This window comes from Micropterus dolomieu, linkage group LG09 (genome assembly GCF_021292245.1).
Source record: "Micropterus dolomieu isolate WLL.071019.BEF.003 ecotype Adirondacks linkage group LG09, ASM2129224v1, whole genome shotgun sequence".
NCBI classification, from domain to species: Eukaryota; Metazoa; Chordata; class Actinopteri; order Centrarchiformes; family Centrarchidae; genus Micropterus; species Micropterus dolomieu.
This window is the reverse complement of record NC_060158.1, coordinates 4496051-4519572: the sequence shown is the minus strand read 5'-3', so window position 1 is coordinate 4519572 and position 23522 is coordinate 4496051. Positions and strand designations below refer to the sequence as shown.

Below are 23522 nucleotides of genomic sequence, written 5' to 3'. Positions count from 1 at the left end.
AGATCTGTCCAGACAAGTGACATTGGGTTTGGTGTGGAATATGAAATGGTTTTTTTTTTTTTTGGGGGGGGGGGGAGTGTAACATGAGAATTTGTCAAACATTGGACTGAAACCCAGAGAGAAAGGTAGGACAGTGTCAATAGGTGTAGTTTGGAGAGACATGTCACTTGTGAGACTCTCAATGATCCTACCCTCTTAACAATTGCCCATGATAGTCTCATGCCTTGCCAAACTGTCTTGAGACTCAATCCAATTTGTGGTTTACTCATCACGTCACCCAAATCTTCAGTCATCTGACAAGATAATACATTATAGTTGGTGTCTAGCTAATGTTTCCCACACTGTCTGGTTTGCTAAATGTCTGTCATACAGCAAACAATTTAAGGGTCCAAACTAGAATTTTATGGGTGGTTCATGTTGTATTACAAACATTTCAACATAGGTTTTGCCACAGGTGTAACTAAATATTAATGATGGCTGGGTTCAGTTTAGGTGTCCAGTTCCAGAGCTCATTAGAAAGGTGTCTTTTTAATTTGTCACCTGTATAAAATTAATGGCCAAAATATTTTTTTTTTTTCCAGCCAGAATCTTAAAGCTGTTCTGCTATGGTCCTGCCCAGACATGTGTCACTGAGTTTGCTGCAGTGTATGAAATTAGTTTCTGGGAGAAATGCCAAATAAAAATCAGGCTGTTGCAACTTTTAGCCTGACACACAGAGAACAGGGCGGCGGGAGGTGCAGTGGAGCCAGTTTGTATCTGTGATAGTTGTTTAAAATACAACAGGAAACAACAAAGACAATGTGGTTCACAAACAGTACTAAGTTTATAAATAAGACAGGTTCACTAGGCTCTTTCGCCATCTGACCTGCAGAAACTGTCAGTTAAGTGTTTTCAGGGTAAACAGTTAGGAACTGGGCAAAGTTAGCTAACGTTAAGTAAGTCTGACATCCAGTTCACAAGTCTTGGAAGGCTGGCTAGCTAACAAATTTTAACCACTAGGCCAAGTAAACAACTCAGCAGAGTAATATGAAGGTATGTGGTTATGAAGGTATTAATCCAGCTGTAGGAGGCAAGAAGTTAGCTAACGTTAGCCATACGCAGGATAGCTAAGCTGTGTCAACAATTGTGAGTATGAAACTGCCTGGAAAGCTTATTTTTTGAAAGTTGCACTACACACTACTTTAAAACACTTTCGATTACGTAACATTAGCCTATTTAAAATGAATTCAGAAAGTGTTAAATGTCCCTATTTGGGCGGCTTTAGCACAGGTGCTCCTCTATTCCGGTCACTACGGTAGCTCAGGCGGTGGTGCTCTATTACGGTCATTACGGCATCTGAAAGCCGCAGTCATTCACATGTTTATTCCTGAGTTCTACTGCACTGCTGCTCGACTCTCTGCTAGGACTGATTTTACATCATCATTTGGTGCCAAAGCTACTGTTTCCTCCTCTGACTGCCAGGTACGGTGCTTACATTTTCATTAAAGCGACAAAATATCTCCTTAGAGCTTTATTCTAAGGCTTAGAATAAACATTTTATGAAAGTGCGCGTGTCGCCACTGTGATCTAGACTACAAAATACTCCTGCGTAAAGGTAAACTCCGTAATCTAATTTTGCTCCTGGGACCAGCTCTGTGTCTGCGAGTTTAGAGGCACCTTGTTGAAGTATATATATTTTTTATTCCACATAGCGTATCACCATAAGTTTGCTGTTAAAGTGTTTTGGGAGTTATTTTGCTGCGATTTCAGGCCTATAAAGCATCCTTTTGAACTGCATTATCGGACTGTAGCCCACAGCCCCCTGCATAAAGGTGAGCATCGGGCGAAATAAAGAGGAGGACTCAAACGAGGCTGCTGGGCCTGATTACGGTTCTGGACAGTAATCAGATTTTAGACGGAATTACTTGGCGAGTTGACTATATAGAAGTCTGGGTTCATGCCGGATTTCGAGCACTTCAGATTTTCCTATTCGAGCATGAATCCGGTCCTGGGGGAGAACGGCTTCCTGGCCCCGCAGCAGCACCACCACCACCAGATGACGGGCCAGACCGAGTCCGCCATCCCGGAGCCTGGCTACTTCTTTGGGGACCACGGCGGGTTCGGGCCTGATGGGCTGTCCGGGCTGGACCTGGGCGCCCTGCCGCCGTCGGGCCTCGCCTACCTGCACCTGAGCAGCCCCCTGCACCGCGTGCCACCGGCGGCCATGGCGCTGCGCAACGACCTGGGATCCAACATCAGCGTCCTTAAGACCCTGAACCTGCGCTTCCGCTGCTTTTTGGCCAAAGTGCACGAGCTGGAGCGCAGGAACAAGGTGTTGGAGAAGCAGCTACAGCAGGCTCTTGAGGAAAACTGCGGAGGGGATGGACACAAGAAGCCTCTGACCAAAGAGATGGGGGTCCAGACTGGATTTATTGGGCCTATCCCAGCCAGACCGGGCCTCATCCCTCTCCACAACGTCAACAACTCTGCCTACCTGCCCGGCGGCCTCCTCTCACCAACACTGAACCCTCCTCCACTTTTTGACAACAAATACCTGCTGGGGAACAACTTCAACCCGATCACGGATTCAAACTCCAACCTCACCACATCCGGGTTCTCCAGCCCGGCACTGAGTCCCACCGACCCGTCCAAACCCATCACAAACATCAACGAGAAATACGCCTCCAACGCCGGTACGAACACCAACAACACCCCCCCTCCTCCCCCGCGATTCCTCCCCGGGACGATCTGGTCCTTCAACCACACCCGTAGGTTTGGTACCGGGAGGGAGTCGTGCGTCACGGGCCCCGGGGTCTCCTGGACTCACCCGGACGGCGTCGGGGTCCAGATCGACACCATCACACCTGAGATCAGGGCCCTGTACAACGTGCTGGCCAAAGTGAAGCGAGAAAGAGACGAGTACAAGAGAAGGTGAGGGTTGTTTACCTCCACTTTCATCATAGAGTTTCAAATGTTGTCATGGCTGGAAAGTTTGTGTCATCACAGATATTGTGGCGTTCAGGTGGCTGATTTCTGATACTTTGAGGTACTTGTATCGATTTGGGTGACCAAGCACAAATGTAAGACTGGGGCTTGTAAAGCATTATGAAGAATATGTTGAGGCCAACCCAGTTCCTCTTCTGGGAATGAATTATTATTATTATTATTATTATTATTATTATTATTATTATTATTATTGTTCTATTGACTTAAAACACCAATCAGACTAAGAAGTACAAGTCTGCTAAACAAACAACACACAAGTGATGCTGAACTCTTTTTAATACAAGATAAATAATACATCATTCTTAATAGCAGTGCATTTGAAGAAAAAGTTAAGGGAGGTTTAACTTTACTGTCTTTATGATTTAACTTTATTGACTAAATGAATACTAACATGTTCATATGTAAGGTAAGATGTTGATCCCACAGTGTCGCACAAAAACACGCACAGGATGGATACGTAGCCTAAAAAACTATTTAACAGACTCAGTTGCCAGTTTAGTAGGCAGTGTTTGGTAGTAGTGGGATTTGTCACTTTGCCAGGGAAAGTGAATTGTTAAGAGCTCAAGGCACTACCAGGCTTTGGATTTGTTTCTGCATCTGTTATTTTGGCACTGAAGGTTTTACTCATTGATCTCTCTGAAAAGCTGAAACATTATATTCAGTAGGGCTGAGCGATTTGAATTTGTCACCCCACAAGGATTTTGCCCAGCACTTAATGCCGAGGTAGCGATCGCTTTAATGCCTCTGGTTGTACCGGGTCATTGAGGACAGCGTTGTAGATCATTGAGCAGGATTGTTTTTACATGATGTTCATTTGGTAGATGATTTTGTCCAAAGCGACTTAGAAAGTACATTCAAACTCTAGAAACAAGAGCTTAATGTCATAAAGAACTGGAAGTGCATTCCTTTTTGCATCTATGTTGTTTGTGAGAACTACCTGGATTTTATTTGGTATTTAATTCACTAAATCAACCTGAAGATTTATTGTAGTCTGTCTTCAGAGCATATGTTGAAATGCATTTAAAATGTTAAGGAATTAGTGGAGGACATCTGTTTTGTCTGTCAAGGATTTTGCTCAACATGCAGCTTCTGTTTCACACTGACACACATTAAAACATACTCTCGCCCTGCTGTTTTTTATGCTAAGTAATACTGACCTCACTACTTTCTGCTTGAGCCTGCTGAGGCAGGATAAACCTTTCAGTCACATCGATTTCAGAACCAGCATGAATGACAGCAACTCACACTTTGACCTGTGTGTTCAATTTAAGTGCTGCAGTTTTACATGTTTTGAAAGCAATTGCAAGGGAGCTTGAGATGGAAAAGGTTTAGATATTTCCTACAATTACAAAACAGTATTTTAAGAGCATCCTGCTTCCTTAATGTGATTTCATTGAGGAACAATTATTCATAAATGCAAAACAAAGGTACCTCAGTTAAGTAGAGACGAGCAGTTTCATGTGATGGGAAGTTAGGAGGGATGAGACATCAATAGCCTTTTAATGATTTTAATGCTTGTAGGTCTTATTTCACTGACTTGCAACACTGTAGAGAGTTCCTTTCTGTTTCTTATACCTCTGTGCCTGATAATGAGCCAGTCTGGGCTTGAAACATACTTTTTCTAGATGTAATGTAGTTAAGCTTTTTCAAAGTTAGCATTTTTTCTTTAGTCTTTAGGAAGCTGAAATCACTGTACAATTGTTGGACTCATCACCTCGACAAGAGCGATGTGCTTGTGTTTTGCACTCCGTTGTAGTTTTTCTTTCACACCATGAGGTCACCATAGGGCCTAAATTTGGAGGTTCATTTGGGGTGTCCAGGTTTCCATAAGTAAATATCAAAAACAACTCTCCTGATTCACTAATCGGTAAATAGATTAAACAACAAGTTTCTGAAGATTTCAAAGGTACAAGTTGTGGAAAAAGTCAGCAACAACTCCTTTGGTGCATTTCAGTAAGAAACATCCAATCAGAGAGCTTTATTCTGTGGCGTGCTGTGTTATGGTGAGCTGAAGTTAAAGTTTACATTTCATACAAACCTAATCAAAAACATTCAGCAGTTTAAATGAAATGCTGAGGACAAAACACCCATCACCGCCTTCAGACAATTTTGACCAGAAACCTATATGCTCTAGGTTTTATTTACCCAGTTAACTGATCAGATATACTGAGGACATGACCCCAATTTCCTTGATTATAGGTAGGGCCGTGTTTCTATGTTGAGGAATAATAAAGATCATTAAAAGAAAACTTTAAAATGGAAATTTGCAATGGAGAAAACCAGCAGCTGCTTCCACGTCCTCCAGTAAGGTTAAAGGAGTAGTGCTTTAATTTGTCCCTGTCTGAAGGGAGCATGTGTCTGGAGAAAAGATCCTGGGGAACATGTGTGAACATGATGTTTTTCTCTTTCATGATCTGCCTCACACAGCTGTCTCCCATCTTTCCCCTCTTTAATTCTTGGTCCTCCTCCTCCTCCTCCTCCTCTCCCAGCTGGGTTTTGTCCTGGTACCTGCAATGCAGCACTGGCCTGTGACCGCCAACAGTGATGTCACCCAGTCTGCCATCTCTCCTCGCTGTCTCCCCTCTCCATTTTATCTTGATTTTACCCTCTGCCTCCCTCTCAGTGTCTCTCTTTTTATCTCTCTCTCTCTCTGCGAATGTACATATCTCTCCTCACATTTCTCCCTCTCCAGCTATAAGTTTTATCCTCTCTCCCTCCTTCCCCTTTCTTGTCTACTTCTGTCTCTCTGTTTTCTGTTAAACGTTCAGCTGCTGTCCCTGTTGACTCCTCATCCATCTCTGCCCCCCCCCCCTTCTGTCCCATGTGAACCTCTGCAGCGTCAGGCAGGCGCTGACATCACCATTAACGTCTTCATCCCCAAACCGCACAGCTCCAGCAAACCCTCTTTGGATTTCTTTCTCTCTTGCTCTCTTTAATTCTATTGAGCTCCATGAAGCGTTATTGTCATGTTGTTTTAACCAGCAAAGATGTTGCCAAAGCATATGCACTACATGGACAAAAAATATACGGACAAACATTACATTGAGATTGTTGAACATGCACCAGATGTTGGAAACTGGCTACAGGGATTTGCTCCCATTCAGACACCAGAGCATCAGATGTTTTCGGGTAATTGTCCTTTTTAACATGAAAGGGACAAACCAAATATGTTTGAAAATGTCTAAAATATCATAGTATGCTATTGCATGAAGATTTCCTTCACTGGAACTAAAGTGTAGCCCAAACTAGACCCAATGTGTGTCCAAATACTTTTGGCCCTTTTAGTGTTTATACACAAACTAGCATTGCCTCTAGAGGCTTAAATGCTCACTCACAAATGTCAACCATCTCACCTTACCAATATCACCTCATAACAGATGCACTGTGAGGTTGCAGTGAGTCATATTGTTTGTGTGTGTGTTTGTGTGTGTGTGTTGGAGGGGAATAGAGTGAGAGAGATGAAAGTAGAAAGGAACTTTTTACATCACCTTGTATGTAGATACAAAGAGGCCACCCAGGGGCCTGTACCACAAAGCGAGTTCAACATATCCAGGATCTCTTTTCGTTATCTGGCTTCACTAACCCTAACAATTGTGATCAGGATAAGCGGTACCACAAAGCTGGTTATCAACTCGGTAACAACTTTCCCAATCCAGCCGTGAGCGTGTTCACATAAAAGAGGCTGTATTAGCAGCACATGGCCTATCGCAAGTCCTCTGGCATCAGAGCGTCATTTTACAAATGAAGAGCAAACTGTAACACTACAGAAATATGACATGGTCTCAGTAGCACGGCTGACAGTGTGAATGCCTAAATGAACAGGCGTAGCCTATAATAATGTGTTGATTTGATGTGTCCTTATGAGCTGTATGAAAATATCAGCCTTATTCTTTCAGCTCGGCTGTGTGTCGGCGTTTACACATTAAAAGACTCGGGGCATGAATAAGTGGTTGTTCTCTTCAAAGAACTTCTCGTCACTTCAAAAATTAGATTAATTTAACACACTCAAAAGTGTTCCAAACATTGTTCTAAATTAACTTTATAAAGCAATGAAACTAATCAATTCATGCCATAAAATGTGCTTAAATAGTGGTTGAAAGACTGAATCTCAACATTTAGGCTGCTGAAAACTCACCTCATCACTTGCGCCCACATCACAAAAGGTGGGGCTGAACATGACCAGGCTCTGTGACAGCCTATAAGATAGCTACTAACCTAAAATAAATAGCATACATTCATATTAAAATTTATTTCAATATCCCTACCAAACTTCTCATAATATTCAGCCTCACATAAGAAAAATGAAACCCATTTATTTTAATGGCTGTGACAGACTGTGTGAAATGGACTGGGGAGCAAATAAAAAATTAAAATATAATAAATAATAATAATAATAATAATAATGAAACGCATTTCAAAGCAGTTAGTAGGTCTGCTGTAAAAACCTGTACAATAGGCTTTTCAAAAGATATCGCTATAGCCTACAAAAGTTTCTCCACATCACTGCAGCAAACATAAAAGCAGCCTGTATAAATCAGTCTTTGGGATTTCCTTCAGATGGCGATGTCATTTTCCAAGAGAGGTGAGAGGTTTTTATAGAGTTGATCTCTTATCTGGAACATAACCTGCTTCGGAGCAGATTAGCCGTTCAGCATAAGTTACCATGGCGATCTACCCCGGTATAAGAAGTGAACCACCGTCTCGTGGTACTGAAAACCCAGGGTTAACCCCAAAGTCACCTTGATAAGCTCAAATCCTGCTTCGTGGTACACTTGAGTCCAACTTGAGATACAGTGGATATTCCACAATAGTAAATATTTGGATTATTTGAAAGTTACATTAGAAATATATATTTTAGTTGAATGAGAAGATTGATACCAGTCTAATCTCTAAACACCAAATACAAAGCTAGAGCCAGGAGGCGCTTATCCCATCTTAGCATAAAGAGTGGCAACTAGGGTCGGGTCATTTCAGTTATATCGATTCTGATTCTAGTAAACAAATTTTGTTCTTATGGAATTTCTGTTCTGGTCGCCACTCAGTGACCTTCATCCACTTCCTCCTTGCTCATCTTCCCCTTCGTGGCTAAAGTGAAAGGCGTCTCTGTACTAGAGGGACGTCTTTGGGGACTCATCTCTAAGTAAAAAATATATTAGAATCATTTGGAGACATCATTCGTTTCCCTTCAGTATAAAGGCTGAATGTGAGCTCACCTGTGTTTTGTATCTGAGCATGAGACATTGCTGATGTTAGCCTTAGCTGTATCAGGGGCGTCATTGTAGCTGGGAGAGCGCGACACATTGAACACTGTGCGTTCCTTCAGATTCACGCTGTGTTGAGGTAAATGCTTCGTCATGTTGGGGCTGCTTCCTCCCTTGCACGGATTATATTTACTGCAGTTGCATTTTGCTGTGTTATTTTCTTTTTCTTTTTTTTTTTGTGAAGCTAAGCTATGTTTGCTGCAGTCCACCATGGCCAAGGAAAGTAAACAGAACTACTTTCTTGTCCCTTGGTTGAATCTTTATTTTTTTAATTAATACACGGAGCTTCACTGAGAGCAACCTCTCAGTTAGTTCAATTGGGCGATTGAAATATGCAAACAGTTAGAACCCGATATCAGTTGGAATCAGTTCATGATACCAAATCCTAGTGGCAACAGGGAGAAACGGTAAGCCTGACCCTGTCCAAATTTCAATAAATACACCTATTATTTATCCAAACATAACCAGATTTAGTGTTAAAATAAAAGAGAGCAAAAGTCATAACTTCACCTAGCAGCTAGCCTCTGTCCCACTAGCCTCTGTCCCACTAGCCTCTGTCCCACTAGCCTCTGTCCCACTAGCCTCTGTAATTCAATGCAGTCTCTTATTCAGCATTTTGTTCATTGTCCTTTCTAAAGAAATAATCTAGTGTTCACTGTCCATATTCTAAGACGAACCCTCATCCATTACAGCACTTGTTATTAGAAATGGAAACCTTTTTGTGATTCAAGTAAAACGATCACTTTGTGAGCAGAGAAGAAAACTGCAGCAGTTTTTTCTAAAGAGGGCAGTTTTAATTTACGTCATCCCCTCCATGACGTCCTAATTTGTTGATGTCACACCTCAGGAGTGCAGTGCTACAGCTTGGTCTCCTTCTAGTGATGATAAAAATCTCACATAAAACACAACGGCTTTGAGAATTTACTTTTATTACTGGCACCATCCAGCAATTTTGCCATCATCAGTTATATAGATTAAGCAGCTTCTGTTTATTCAGACATAATGACACCCAGCAGTCTCACTGCAGAGCCACGTGTTGAGACTGACAAACAGATCAGAGCATCAAGGACATCAGCTCCGTCACTGCCAGCCTCTTCTCTGCTGTCTCTGTTTAGGTATCTTCATGTCTGCGTTTCTTTGTCTCCAGTTTATGATTTTTATCCCCCTTAAATGGGACACACATTGGATGTTTATCAGTATAAACAGCAAAAATGTGACTTGTACATACAACACTCAAATTGGAAATTATCCCTGTTGACAAGGAGGTAATTTGATCTGAGGTCATCCACCAGAGACATGTCGTCGTCATCATTTTGGTGCTACAGCAGCTCAGCTGAGCAGCATGTGAAGGACAAAAAAGGCTACAAACCCAGAAAGAAGCCAGATCAGCTGAGATCATTTGGTGATTGTTTTTAAGAGAGTGCATTCATTGATTTTGAACAAGTAGAAGAAGCAGCAGAAAACAATTAGATCAAATATAGTGTCAACTTTGCTATTCTTAGATCCTCTGCACTAGTGCAGCATAAGATGAAACAGTTTAGTGGCATTTCATATGTAAACTATATGGACAAAAGTACCGGGACATCCCTGTCAACATACTTTTGGCAGTCTGGTTGTCTTTGTTAAGGAAAATCTTAATGCTACAGCATATAATTTTAGGCAATAGTTTGGCCTTTTCATGTTTCAATATGACGATGCCTCCGTGCACAAAGCCGGCTCCATAAAGAAATGTTTTTTTCCCAGTTTGGTGTTGAAGAACTTGACTGGCCCGCACAGAGCCCTGACCCTATCGAACACCTTTGGGATAAACTATGATGCGAGCTATGCCCTCTTGTCTTAACAGCAGTTTCTGACCTCACAAATGCTCCTCTGGGTGAACAGGCAAATATTCCCACAGACAGACTCCAAAATCTTGTTACAAGCCTTCCCAGAAGAGCTGAAGCTGTTGTAGCTGCAAAGGGGGCGACCAACTCCATATTAATGGCTCTGGATTTAGAATTAGATGTACTTTGAATTGTAAAGTTGGCATACTACCATGCTAAGTCAAAGTCATTGTAAGCGTAGCATGCTAATGCATCAATGTTTTTTTATTACAGAGACTGACAGAAATGAGGTGATTAGCAGTGAAGTTTTAAAGAGGGATCAGGAGATCACTGATATTGAATAGGTATAATCAGATACCCAGGGAAAGGTTCATCTTTACACCAAATTTATAGGGATTCAGTCTCCCTAGATCTGAAATATATGAACCAAATGTCACTGCAGTCCCTTAAGCTGTTGTCAAGATACTTTACTCTGGACATAAATGGTGGAGTTACCGATCAAATGACCTATTGCCAGCCCTCGTGCCACACTGCTTATGTGGCTTAAAGATGAAAGTGGAATCTTTTGTCTCTGTCATTGTGCATGTGTTTCTTTTTAATATTGCTATCAGGCCGGGGATGTATCGCATTACAACAGACGCATCACTTCAGAACGCTTGCAGAACCGCATTGCATCTCAGCCTCTGTCTCTTCAAGCTTTCTGTTATTTCTGTCTTCTCTCCATAGTGACTGATTGTTGCTGCTCTTCATGCTCTACATGCACACTGGATGGTGTCTCTTTATGTAACACTTGCTGAGTAATGCTAGTGATTGCAGGAGGAACCCTGATGCTGCACAGTGTAGGTCAGTCAGGTGAACACGGTGGGTTTGCCTTAAAGCTGCAGAGAGGAGGATCAGGAAGCTGGAATTATCACAGGCTGAAGCTCTTCTCGTCTGACAAGAAAATTAGGCCACGTTCAATTCCTATGAGGCCAGACTTTCACATGTCTTTGTCTGCTTAGATTGTAACAACCAAATTAATGTATGTAATTTTCTACAAGCCTCATATTCACTGACACGTGTGTTAAAACCACCTGTGTTACGGTGGGCAGGTTGTTATAGCTTTTGAAGCAGGCTGTATGATAAAAGTCTATTGTCATGCTGCAGAATGATTATTTATCTGAAGAATGTTCTACTTACTACTACTTGTGTGACTTGTAGATGGGAGGAAGAGTACACAGCCAGGATGGACCTGCAGGAAAAGATGGCTGAACTGGAGGACGTAAAGTGACATTTAAAATGCTTCATTACAAATCAGATATTGTGTTCCTTAAGATGCAATCAGCTTTTTACATTTACTCATTTGGCAGCTTTTAATTGTAGCCACATTTTTCCCAACTACAGAAGTTAACTCTTCTTCTCTAGTTCTTCTGAATGCATCTCAGTTCTTGTATTTTTATTTATTTTTTTAACATAAATGATCCACTGGATGGAAAACAAGTTCTGTTTGTGACAGGAAGCAACAAGCTTTATGGAAAAAGTCTGCTTTATTTTGAAATACATCAAATGCTATGTAAAGAAAGTTTATAAGAAGTCCTTTACATCTTACTAAATATTACTTGATTTAATCAAATATAAAAAGTATCTGATTTATAGCTGCACCTTCAGTGTTCTTTCAGTTTAGACAGAAAAGTACGTTATCTTGAGGTTTAAATTTATGAACCCCCTGATGGTAAAACCAACTGCACATTTACAGGAACCACAGTCTTATTTATAATGAGTTCTTTTTTAATCTTTACATTAGGTCATAACTTCAGTGTGTGTGTGTGTTTTCAGGACCTGCAGGAGAGCGAGGTGTGTCAGGATGAGCTGGCTCTGAGAGTGAAGCAGCTGAAGGCTGAACTTGTTCTCTTTAAAGGACTTGTCAGTAACGTAAGTCTGCTCTGAGCTGTTTAGTTTCTTCCTGACCATCTGAAAGCATCTCAACCCTACTGAGAGTTTTATTTTGTTTTGTTTTTTATTAGCAGAACCTGTAACTTTTAATTAACCTTGCAGGTTGTTGCTTTATGACCAACTTTGTATTTATGCTTTTATCTGTTTTTTTTTATTGATGCTTTTTTTTCGTGTAGCACTTTGAGATTTGCTTCAAATGTATGGGTTATTAATAAAAAAAATTTAAGTTGGGAAAATGTCAAGCTGACTGAAAGATTGAGAAATTTAGAAGAATTTGGATTCCACAGAAATTCTTTTTTTCATCCAATCAAATCTTATTTTACAAGCTCTCATTAGAGATAATTCAGGGTGTGCTTGCAGACTGCTTGCTGTGTCTTTGGGATGTAGAAGAAAGGTGTGTGTGAACAGGTTCACCGCTGTTCTCCATGGTTAGAAATTGCTTGACATCTTGCTTATGAGTCATGGTGGTAAACATAACTAATCCTTCCAGTCTCCCTATCAGAACTTGTCAGATCTGGACAGTAAGATCCAGGAGAAAGCCATGAAGGTGGACATGGATATCTGCCGCCGTATCGACATCACCGCCCGCCTCTGTGACGTCGCCCAGCAGAGGAACTGTGAGGACATGATTCAGATGTTCCAGGTATGTTTGTGGTGATGAATGTCCACAACAGAGCATGCTCCTTCACTTTAAATAAACTTGCCTCCCTCCAGCAGGTGGCCACGCCCCCCTCCACTCTGAGTGGCCGGGCTAGAAAACAGAGCGGACAATCAGCGAAGGGTGGGGACGGAGAAGAACTGAGCATGTCTGAGAGCGAGGGAGGCGGGGCTAAAGACGAGGAGTCGTGCAGCACGTCGGCCAATCAGATCAACGAGCAGATGCAGAGGATGCTGAATCAACTGTAGGTGTTTTGGCCAGTAGTGTTAAAACACTGATGTTAAACCATGTAGTTGGCGTGTCTAAAGTGTTGAAGTGAGTGTTGGTGTGTTTTGCAGGAGGGAGTGTGAGTTTGAGGATGACTGTGACAGTCTGGCCTGGGAGGAAACCGAGGAGACTCTTCTCCTCTGGGAGGATTTTCCTGGATACCCACTGGGAGTGGAAACACAGGGAGAGGTGTGCACACACACATGAGCTTTTGACAGTTTTCAGACCCTTTCACAGACAGTGTTACAGATTTCAATTCAAATGGAATAAATAGACATTTTTTGGCAATTACTTCTACTCAAAGCTGGATAATTGTTTGCAAAGTTATTAAAAATCAAGAAAATAAAATCCTTAACAACTCAACTAAATTGAGCTTAGGTGATTATCCTTAAAATATCTTTAGGAATTGACTGGAGAATGACAGACTAATACACTTACATTAAGTAACTTTCAGTTACAAATAGGGCAGCCAGCTACCGAAGCTTTTTTCATTATCAGTTCATAAAAAGATGAACAAACGTCTTTTATATCCGATCAAAAGTCCTCTGGGTTTGTTCTGGGCGTGTGCCTGTTGTTCTCGGCCCTTGACGGGTGGGTGGGTTGACATGCAGCTGGGCTACTTGATTTTGCCTCGTTGCCGGTTTGGCTGGCGTTGCATGGCAGGGGCGGCGGACTTTTATCGGCCTCTGTTGTGTGCGCGCCGCGTTCGGTCCGGGTGCCGCTCTTCTACGGGTTCCGCCTTTTGCCAAGTCCAAAATCCATAGATTAAATAAAAGTAAATATATTTCAAAGGAAATGATGTTGATTACCTTATTGTTGAGTCATAAATCAGTTGCTCAATCTTTTCAGCACTAGATGCTGCTAGTCTTTTCATTTCTTTGCTTAGCGTTGCATTCTGTAGCTGACTTTTATAATGTAATCTGATTGAACAAACCAGACAGACTGCTGTGTATCTACTTCATGACTTTTAGAACTAAAAAAAACATCAAATTTTTAACCTCTGCAAAATGAGTGTTCAAAATAAAACTATTCAATTTTATTTATATAGCGCCAAATCACAACAAAAGTTATCTCACAGCGCTTTTCATAAAAGAGCAGGTCTAGACCGTACTGTGGTGCTATTTACAGAAGCCCAACAAAACTAGTGCACAAAGATACTTTTAATTTACATTTTACAACTACAAATCATTTCTACACATTCACAAACCAGTTTTTTCAGGTTTAGAAAGGGTGATTTCCAGGCTTTGAAGCCCGAAATATTATTGACCCTCATTGTAGCCCATACATTTTAAGACTTTTTGATTCATGTGCCCCCTTGTCAGCCACATATAGTAGCTTTTGGCTGCCTTCGGTGCCGTAACCCTGTAGGATCTACTAACTAGTGTTATTCTTCAGAGAAGGTAAAAGCTTTAAAAATTGCATATGAGTTCAAATTCTGTCGTGTTCGTTAAAAAACTGCAATATAAAATAGTAAAAGGGACAATATACATTTTTTTTTTTTTTAAACAAATAGTGAGACGTCTAAGCCTTTAAAATGTGTGCTCTGTATAATAAAGAGGCACTGACTGAATAAACTCACCCAGACTGCAGCAGTCATCAATAGCACCTAATGCAGTTTACAGTGTCCCCCATCCAGCTGCGTACAGATCTATTCTCCCACCGTCGGGGAAGCCACCGGTGTTTCCTGTCGGGGACGGTTTTACTTTGTCCCACTTACTTGACCAGGTGGATGAGCTGTTTTTAGGCTGTTTAACTGCAGCAGCTTGATGCGTTTGTTTTTGAGTTCAGTGTGATGACGCGGACCGCTCGAGTCTATCCTGGTGACCTGTAATCTGTTTTTAACTAAATAAGCCAGAGAGGCTCACAACATGCTTACTAAAGAGCTGGAACCAAAACAGGTTAAATGACCTTTACACACCCAGGGTGAACTCAGTTTAAACTTTATTTTGTCTTCTCAGACCCCGTTCTTTTTAGGACTTTGTGGACAAACTGTGCTTTCTTTATTTTTAAGTGTACTGCAAGCTTCTATCCAGTTTTAGTAAATGATAAATGTCAGAAAGTCAGCAATTTATTGTCATTTATGAAGGGGGGGGAAAAAGCCTCTAGTTCCAGCTGTGACAAGAATTCAGCTGCTTTATTGGCGACGGCCATGTTCACAATAAGCTTCACGCCACATTTTTACCCTCACAGCAGCCCCCTCCCTGAATAAATATTGATGACTGAAGATAGCTACAACTGAAATCAGCTATATAGGCGTTTTATTCTTCTTCTGTCTCTTTGTTTCCCCCCCACATACACTCCCTGTATCCAGCTGCTGCAGCAGGAGGAGTCCATCGAGGAGGTGATTAAAGACACGGAGTCTCTGTTCAAAACCAGAGAGAAGGAATACCAGGAAACAATCGACCAGATAGAGGCGAGTCTGTTTTTCTGTATGGTATTTATTACGTTATGTGGACAAACATGTTCGTAGACTCACGACCCATGAATTTACATTTATCCAAAGCGACTTAAAATTGCTATATATGTCAGTGGCACGCCTCTGGAGCAACAAGGGGTTAAGTGTCTTGCTCAGAGACACATTGATGTCATGGTGGGGACTTGAACCCGGGTCTCTCACACCAAAGGCAACCCCATAAAGGGTCAAAAAACTGGTTCTCATGAGGAATTTATTATAATAATAGCTTTATTTGAATAGCTCTTTTCAACACAGGTAACAAAACTCTTTACAATCAGTGTAAAATATAAACAAGTAAAGAAAAGAGCCCTCACACAGTGGTTCACGATAAATATAAAAACATACAAGTCTTGAGAAAATCTAAAGAAAAATTGGCATCACACAGTGGTTTTACAACAATCTATATGCAAATAAGCACAAAGTATGTGTTGTAGCTATAGTTGGTCATTACTGGAACAGTGTCAAAACTTTTGTTGCTACAATATGGAGAAAGTAGAAACCAGGGATGCCAAAATAACTTCTCACACTTCACTCTATAGCAGCATTAGAGATTTTAGTGTTAATGGATTTGTGTGTGGGTTTTATATATATTTTATTTATTTTTTTGTGCTTGTCAGTTGGAACTGGCTACAGCTAAGAGTGACATGAACCGTCACCTGCACGAGTATATGGAGATGTGTTCGATGAAAAGAGGGCTGGACGTCCAGATGGAGACCTGCAGGAGACTTATTACACAGAGTGGAGACCGGTAAGACACACGTCAATGCAAATAAACTGAAGTCAGCCACCAGAAATTACCCCTAGTTGGAGGGTTGAGCCAATACTGAAGCAATATAATCCATCAGCCCTGCAATAAATTCTACCTTCATGAAGGATTTAATGTTTTAGAGGTGTTGCTTCAACTGTGTGGTCATTTTGGAGGCTGCTGTTGCTTTTGAACTATATTTCATTGTATAGACAAGTGTCTTTAATATTTTCTCCACCTTCTGCCTTTAACATCAATGAGCTGGACTAAATAGACATTTCAACAGCACCACAAACTACAGCCATCAAAATAACTTTAAAGCTGAAATAACCAGTAAATAAATTAAATAATCAGTTTGGATTTATTGCAGGATCTGTGTATTAGACTGCAGTAGTTTTCAGCCAGGTGTACCTAATAATAAACTAGTCTGCAAGTGTATATATTGCACTTTTCAAAAGCAGTTTGTTGTACAGGTCCAAAACAAAGAGGTAAGTACAATACATGGAAAACACAGTACCAGGAGACACGCCACTCAATCACATCCTCAATGTAATAATACATATGATGTGTTATCATTACATTTGGGTCAGAGCTAAGAATCTGTTTTTCTGAAAAGTAAGTCTCCAAAAAAGTGTTTAACACTTATTTCCAAAATGTTCTGTCTCCTACATGATTTAAATATATATAAATAAATCTGAAACCGCTGGATCTCCCTGCTCATTTTGCAGAGCAAAAGCAAAATATAAAAGTAACAACACACACAGACAAATAACTTTTAGTCTGGTGATCATGTTTTTTTGGATTAGGAAACAGTGAACAGGTTAAAAATATTTTATCATGCAGTATACTTTTTTTATCCAGATGGTTAGAAGATTTATAGGAGTCTTCCTCAGCAGAAGGATTTAGCTTTTTGATAATTTTTATAATTCATATGTGTAAAAGTTAATATTTAATTGTTGACCTTTGAGACGGAGCGACACCCACAAATCTGAATTGAAACCTCCAGAAAAGCTACTGAACAAACCATACAGTGAGAATGTTTTGGGATCACGAGGGAAAAAAAATAGATCTTAGACACTAATGTGTAATGAGAGTACATAAGAGGCACAAACTGCGGCTTAGGTCTGTCTGCGTATTAAAATAAAACGTCAAGCCCACAAAATCACTGCAAGGAGGCCAAAATAGAGAGAGTGCAAAATGTCTGAATCAATAGAGAGTTTGAGAAGAAGACGGAACGGCAACATTAATCTTTTTCCTCCCTCTACAGGAAGTCCACCTCCCTCATCACACCGACTGTGGACGACTCTGACAGCGAGGAGAAGGAGAGGAAAAAGCCCGCTCTCCCTGCAGACTCTGAGATCAGCGATTCTTACTGCGACGCCAACGCCGCCATCCCTCCTCTGACCTGGAGGAAACCCTAACACACGCTGCTGGTACTCGCATCTAAAGTCGTGTCTGTGGTTTTTGTTGACCTATGGTAGAAATTACTTTAAAACCAGCAGATGTAAAATGTCTATTCTTTTACATCTGCTTTTTTACTGGTCACAAACTCAGCCAACATGTCAGCAGGTGAATTAGAGCAAAAGGTTGACTTAAATCTGTTTTCTGGTGACAGAAAAGTTACACCAACGACATTATGAAACCATCATTTGCTTGCAAGGCTTATATAGAAAATTATACATTTTCAAAGCTGTTTGTGAAAGATTTAAGATTCATGAAAAAAAGCAATAATTCTTCTTGATGTGTCACTGCTGCCCTCCTGTGGTAATCTGCTGTAACTGCGGCGCAGTGAAGGTCAAACAGAACAAAATGGCACTTTTTAAAAGGCATTCACTGGTTCTGTTTTCCTGTGAGATGAAAAGGACACATTTTGTTTTGCACACTGACCTGTTTAGTGCAGGAGCCAATTATTTGCACAATTTCAGTAACAATGCCTTCAGCTGCAGGTTCAGATCTGTGAACAGAGAGGCAGTAATGCACAAAGAAATTATTTGCACATAACTGTTAAATGAAGTGGTTAACAGTGATCAAATGTAGGAACAGTTTAATTTATTGCACTTATATTTATAATGAAATTCTTGTTTTTATGTCATTATTTGTAAAATATGAATTACACAATTTTCTGAGGTTATACTGTAGATACAGTAACTATTGGATAAAATATCTATTAAAGCCCAACTTGCCTTAAACTGGTGTCCAACACTCGAGAAATACGAAACCTTCTGTGATTTTAAAACACTGAATTGGCACAAGAGTTACAAGTTAGTCAAGAGGGCTGACTTGAAAATCCTTTTTTTTTTTTTTTTCTTGCCACTGTACTAAAAAAGGAAATGCATAATTAATAGGGCTGCAACTAATGATTATTTTAATTGATTATTTTTGATTAATTGATTAGTTGTTTAGTCTATAAAATGTTAACTAGTGAAATGTCCATCGGTGTTTCCAAAAGCCCAAGAAGACATCCTAGAATGTATTGTTTGTCCACAAGATATTTACTTTACTGTTAAAATGAGTAAAGAAACCAGAACATATTTACACTTAAGCACTAAAAAAAAAAAAACCTGACAGATGAATCTATTTGATTAACCATTGTAGCACTAATTATTAACTAACCAAACTTGATAAAAATGAACTAAGAATATTTTAAACACAGGCTGTTTCCATCACATTCTCAATATGATCTCTGGAAATCTGTGATTTTAACAACTATGGAGCTGTTTGTTGTACAGTTACTACTTACACACTGGGTTTTTTTTAAATGGTGATTATGATGATTCCATAGAGGTAAAATCCTTAAACTAAATTCTCCGAATTCTCAATTTGGAGCTTTGGAAAACTCTACAAAATGACTGACTAGATAAGAAAGAAGTTTCTCGACCAGGAAATAGTTTTTGTTTAATTTATTGTTGCTTAGCTCTCGAGTTATTCCTCGTCAGGTCTCTACAGCTTAATCAAACTAAATATCCTGAGGCTTAAATCATCTCTGGTTAAACTGCTCACAGCTCAGACGCCTGCAGCCTGTGATGAGCGGTCACTCATACATATGGCTTCATTTTAAGGAGTAACGAGACAAACACACGTAAAACTGGGAGAAATAACTAAATAAATAAACTATGAGAATGTAGGGGTGGTTTTATTTTGGTGTCTTGGGGTTGCACTGGGGTTGCAGGTATTAGTGTTGTGGATTTTTAAAATCCTACAGCCGGACCTGACCACACTGTCCGTGTTAATGTCATAAGATAGATCTACAGTAACTAGCTTGTGTGATAGGAAGAAAAGTTAGCAGAAGTGGGATTGTTATTTTCTTTAAGTAAATGCAAAGCCTGAGATGTGAGACAACGAGAGCTTGTAAAAATTAGACCTGTATGAAAGGAAGGATACAGGGCTGTAATTAAGGATTATTTTCTATACAATGTCAAGTAAAATAATTACTAATATTTTTCTAGCTCCAAGTTAAAAATTGCCAGAGATCCTCAGTTTACTTCCACAAAAGATCAACTTATAATTTAACTCTTTGTTGAGCGGGAGAAAATCTGAGTGTAATTTAGAAAATTTGAAGAATCTCGCAGCTGAAGTAGATTTTTATTTATATATATATATTTTTCCCCTTTAGGGAAAGAAAGGGAAGGTTTCATATTTTAATGCCAACAATCACAAGCCAACATCCTTGTTAGCATTTGTTAATCACTGCTAATGGAAATTGATGGATTATGAAATCATTACTCTTGACACATTTCTCCTGTAGAAACAACAGATTTGTTTGTCTGATTTTGAGACAGGTGGCAAAAAACAGACAGTTATGGGCATTTTGCTTTTTTCCTTTTACAAAAGTGAAAACCTATTTTAAGAAATATTTGTCCTTAAAAATGTACAGTTTGTAAAGGCTAAATATTGTATCTAATGTACATAACAAGGCTGTATATAATGCTTTAATGCTGAGGTTTGTGTTCTTACGATGTAAATTTATCTGAGATCAAAGCAATTTAACATTTTAATTATATCATTCTTTTAGTTTTAGCATTGCTATGAGTGGAGTTAGACATCTTCGTAGTATTATAGCAGTTAAAGGTTGTTTTTCTGTTGCTGTGTCAGAGCAAATACAACTGCAGCAATGATAAGAAGTTGTTAAAGTGAATTTACCTTTTTTAGTTTCCTGTTTCATGTGGATGTACATATTTGGGGAAAGAAGCCATTTTGCAAGAGATGTGTTTAAGCAGAAAGATTTTTACTCTGTGGTAGAACACATCTTTAAATAAAATGAATGTCTGCTTAGTCAATAACCTGCCATGTTCATCACAGAAAACAGACTCATTAAAAGGAACCTTTTTAGTTTTAGTCCTGTAGTTGTCTTCTTCACTGAGCACTTTTCTACATGCATCAAAGCCTGACTGAAACACCTGAAAATGCTAAACTGTTATTTTACACTTTTTACAAATAGTCCGTAGTGCTCAGAGAAGAAACGGGCTAAAATTGAAAATAACCACATTGTTCCTTTTAATGTCAAGGAGAAACAAAACAAAGCTACTGCAAGTGTACAAAAAGCAAAATACACACACATCACTCACCTCATCGAACTGTGTGAAGAAGCCGCTTTAACGGAACTGTTGAGATCTATATTATCAGAATATAAATAGTGTCTGTGGAGAGAAAACAGAAATATATATGAAGTGTGAGAGGGTAAAAAAAATAGTTAAAGACCTCATGAAATAGAAACTGTGGCTGAGATGGAAGCTGATTAAACAGGAAATAAGGACGGAAAACAGACAGCAGGAGCCAAATAAGTCAGCTGGAGGCTCAGTCACCAGGAGAGTGTCGTGCCAACATGGACCTGAGGAAGGCAGTTCTCCTTGTAACAACCAGATTGTAGTCACCGTTTCTGAGCTCTCTGTGGCTGTGTAGGTGCAGATATTCGGGCTGATTTTATGAGCCTGGATTGAATTCTCCATCACTTCACGTGTATAAAACAAGTCATTTGTTTTCATGAGGTCTTTAATGGGGTTTTTTTTCCCCCCCAGTCACTGTGTGCAGAGCTGTATGTTTGATCAATCTATGAAGCAAAATGAAAAGCTGCACAGAATAAAACACATTCAAAGAGTCTCTGTTGTGAGAGTTTGTTATTGACAGTAGCGTTAACATTTGTTCTTGCTATATTTCCACTGGATTGGTTGCTTTATATTTAAACTTCCCTACATTTTAAAGTGGAATTTTGTACATTAACTGCACAATATTTGACAGTAACTTTGCAGATTAACATTTTACACAGTGTATGAAAATCAGATATGCATATGGGGTGAAGTACTCAGATCCTTTAGTAGAAGCAGCAAAACTACACTGCTGAATCACCTGAGTCTGCATTAAAAATGTATATAAGTATCGAGGTAAATAAATTATAATCCAATTTTTAAGTATATTTTGATGCTAATCCCTCTGTAGTTTTACTTAAGTAAAAACTAGAATGCAGGACTTTTATGAGTCTTTCTACACAGTGGTATTGTTATTTTACTTATGTGACTTTTGAGTACTTCTTCCACCACTGCTAGTTTAGTTATTTGTGTGATAATTTAATACAAACATTAAGATGTAGTAATTTATCAGTAGCAAATAACAGTCTGAAATGGGCCACTGGGCATTAAGAGTACAGTACTTTTAAGTACATTTTAATGATAATACTTCAGTATTTCTACTTAAAGTTATCGAATACTAGTACTGCTACTAAAGGATAGAAATACTACTCATTACAGATCGAAATAGTAAGTTTAAAAGCAATACAGTTATTTATTGATCAGATTACTTTTACTAGGCTGTATTTCAGCAGCTTTGATCCGTCTCATTAGCTTCAGGTCAGTCATCTTGTTCCTTTAATGATTTAATATTAAGTGCCTCCTGTTCAGGCTGTTTTATTGGCTGAGCGGGAAAACAGATGTTCCAAAGCAGCCAAACAAACAACTTCACGGTAAATCAATGAAGAGGAACAAACACCGAAACAGCAGAAGAAGAAAGAGCTGCTGAAGGGAAACAGCCGCGCTGCTTCAGCACATTAAACACTGAGCGCTCACAAAACCACAGCAGGCTGCGTTTGCAAGGAGACCGACCAACAAATACTCTGCTGTGTGTTTAAGTGAACACCAACACCAGATACTCGTGAACTAACTAAGTACTTTAACTCAAGGGCTGTACTTTTACGATTTGCATATACATTATACTTCTATTCCAACACACATCAGAGGGAAATACTGTACTTTTAACTGTTACATTTATCGGATAGCTTAAGTTACTCCTTGTCAGAATTTTTACACACAATATTTCATCAGTTTATAAATTAACATTGAAATCCTACTCACATGCATTAATATTAATGACCAAATAACGACAGACGCCATTCTGCTCCAAAAGGAGTACTTTTACTTTTGATATTTTTTAAGTAGATTTTGTTGCTGATGATGTTTCTGTACTTTTACTTAAAGCCAAATTTAAGATCAGCACTTATTACTGATTATTTTTATAGTGTAGTATTGCTACTTTTAGTAAATAATCTAAATACTTCTTCCATCACTGAACACAGAGCAGAAGCTAGCCCGGCTAACAGCAAATTATTATAAACAAGCTACAATGAAAGCTGCCCGTCTGTAAGTGTTTTAGTTTTCCACACACACCTCAAAATCTGGCACACTGTTGTAAAACTTAGCTGCTGACTGAGACAAACAGCTGCTACTCTGTGTACCAGGTAACTTTACCTGCCGACAGCAGCAGGGAGGAAGACGGAGGACAGGAGGAAGGACTGATACGGATTGATGTCTGAGTTTTTCCATCTTTCTAAACTTCACTCAGTATTCTGATGTCGGGAATATGATTTATTTAGTTGGAATTTTAGATTTGTTTTCCAGTGAGATATTACTGAGTTTATATAGTGACTTTACTGTCGCTGCTTAAAATATTCAATTCTAATCCTGTTCTAAAGTTAAAGACAACCAGGCTGCTAATATGCACAATTCAATATCTATTTATTTATCACAATATTACATTACATTTAGCTGACTCTTTTATCCAAAGCTTACAATTGCCATATATGTCAAAGGTCGCACGCCTCTGGAGCAACTACAGTGGGGGAAAAAAGTATTTGACCCCTTGCTGATTTTGCAGGTTTGCCCACTTACAAAGAATGCAACAATCTATAATTTTAATCATATGTACATTCTAACAGTGAAAGACAGAATCCCAAAGAAAATTCCAGAAAATCACATCATATGAATTTATAAAAATTGATGACCATCTGATGAGGAAAAACAAGTATTTGACCCCCTGGACAAACAGCATGTTAATATTTTGTAGAAAAGCCATTATTGGCCAGCACAGATGTCAAACGGTTTTTATAGTTGGTGACAAGGTTTGTGCACAT

General features: G+C 39.5%; 1 protein-coding gene and 1 long non-coding RNA gene across 9 annotated transcripts in view; one reads left to right on the top strand and one right to left on the bottom strand.

The window, feature by feature from the left end:
• Positions 1 to 739: 739 nt before the first annotated feature.
• Positions 740 to 21221, top strand: iffo1a (intermediate filament family orphan 1a). Of its 6 annotated transcripts, none has more exons than XM_046058564.1 (10): positions 741 to 1461; positions 1791 to 2910; positions 11270 to 11330; positions 11885 to 11980; positions 12492 to 12644; positions 12716 to 12903; positions 12998 to 13115; positions 15238 to 15339; positions 15999 to 16129; positions 17394 to 21221. In XM_046058564.1, exons 2-10 carry the CDS (start codon positions 1937 to 1939, stop codon positions 17545 to 17547), a joined length of 1977 nt encoding a protein of 658 aa, XP_045914520.1. In that variant the 5' UTR covers positions 741 to 1461; positions 1791 to 1936; the 3' UTR covers positions 17548 to 21221. The 6 variants fall into 6 exon arrangements, with proteins under 6 accessions (XP_045914521.1, XP_045914520.1, XP_045914519.1 ...); XM_046058563.1 differs by having other exon boundaries at positions 1750 to 2910; XM_046058565.1 differs by having other exon boundaries at positions 740 to 2910; positions 12719 to 12903.
• The window catches only part of LOC123976409, a 10299-nt gene continuing 2390 nt past the window's right edge, over positions 15614 to 23522 (bottom strand). The window contains exons 2-4 of one of the 3 annotated variants that reach the window (XR_006826351.1): positions 20692 to 20763; positions 18014 to 18364; positions 15614 to 17904 (exon numbers count right to left, since the gene is read on the bottom strand). This is a non-coding gene — a long non-coding RNA (uncharacterized LOC123976409). Of the gene's footprint in view, positions 18365 to 20691; positions 20764 to 23522 lie in introns of all 3 variants that reach the window. The other 2 variants (XR_006826349.1, XR_006826348.1) reach the window with 2 other exon arrangements.

Excerpts from the sequence above, each read along its gene's own strand:
- iffo1a (XM_046058564.1), top strand. The coding sequence starts at position 1,937 with ATGCCGGATTTCGAGCACTTCAGATTTTCCTATTCGAGCATGAATCCG. Across the intron at positions 12,645-12,715 it reads ACATGATTCAGATGTTCCAG|CAGGTGGCCACGCCCCCCTC; the intron begins GTATGTTTGTGG and ends GCCTCCCTCCAG. Across the intron at positions 16,130-17,393 it reads ATTACACAGAGTGGAGACCG|GAAGTCCACCTCCCTCATCA; the intron begins GTAAGACACACG and ends CTCCCTCTACAG.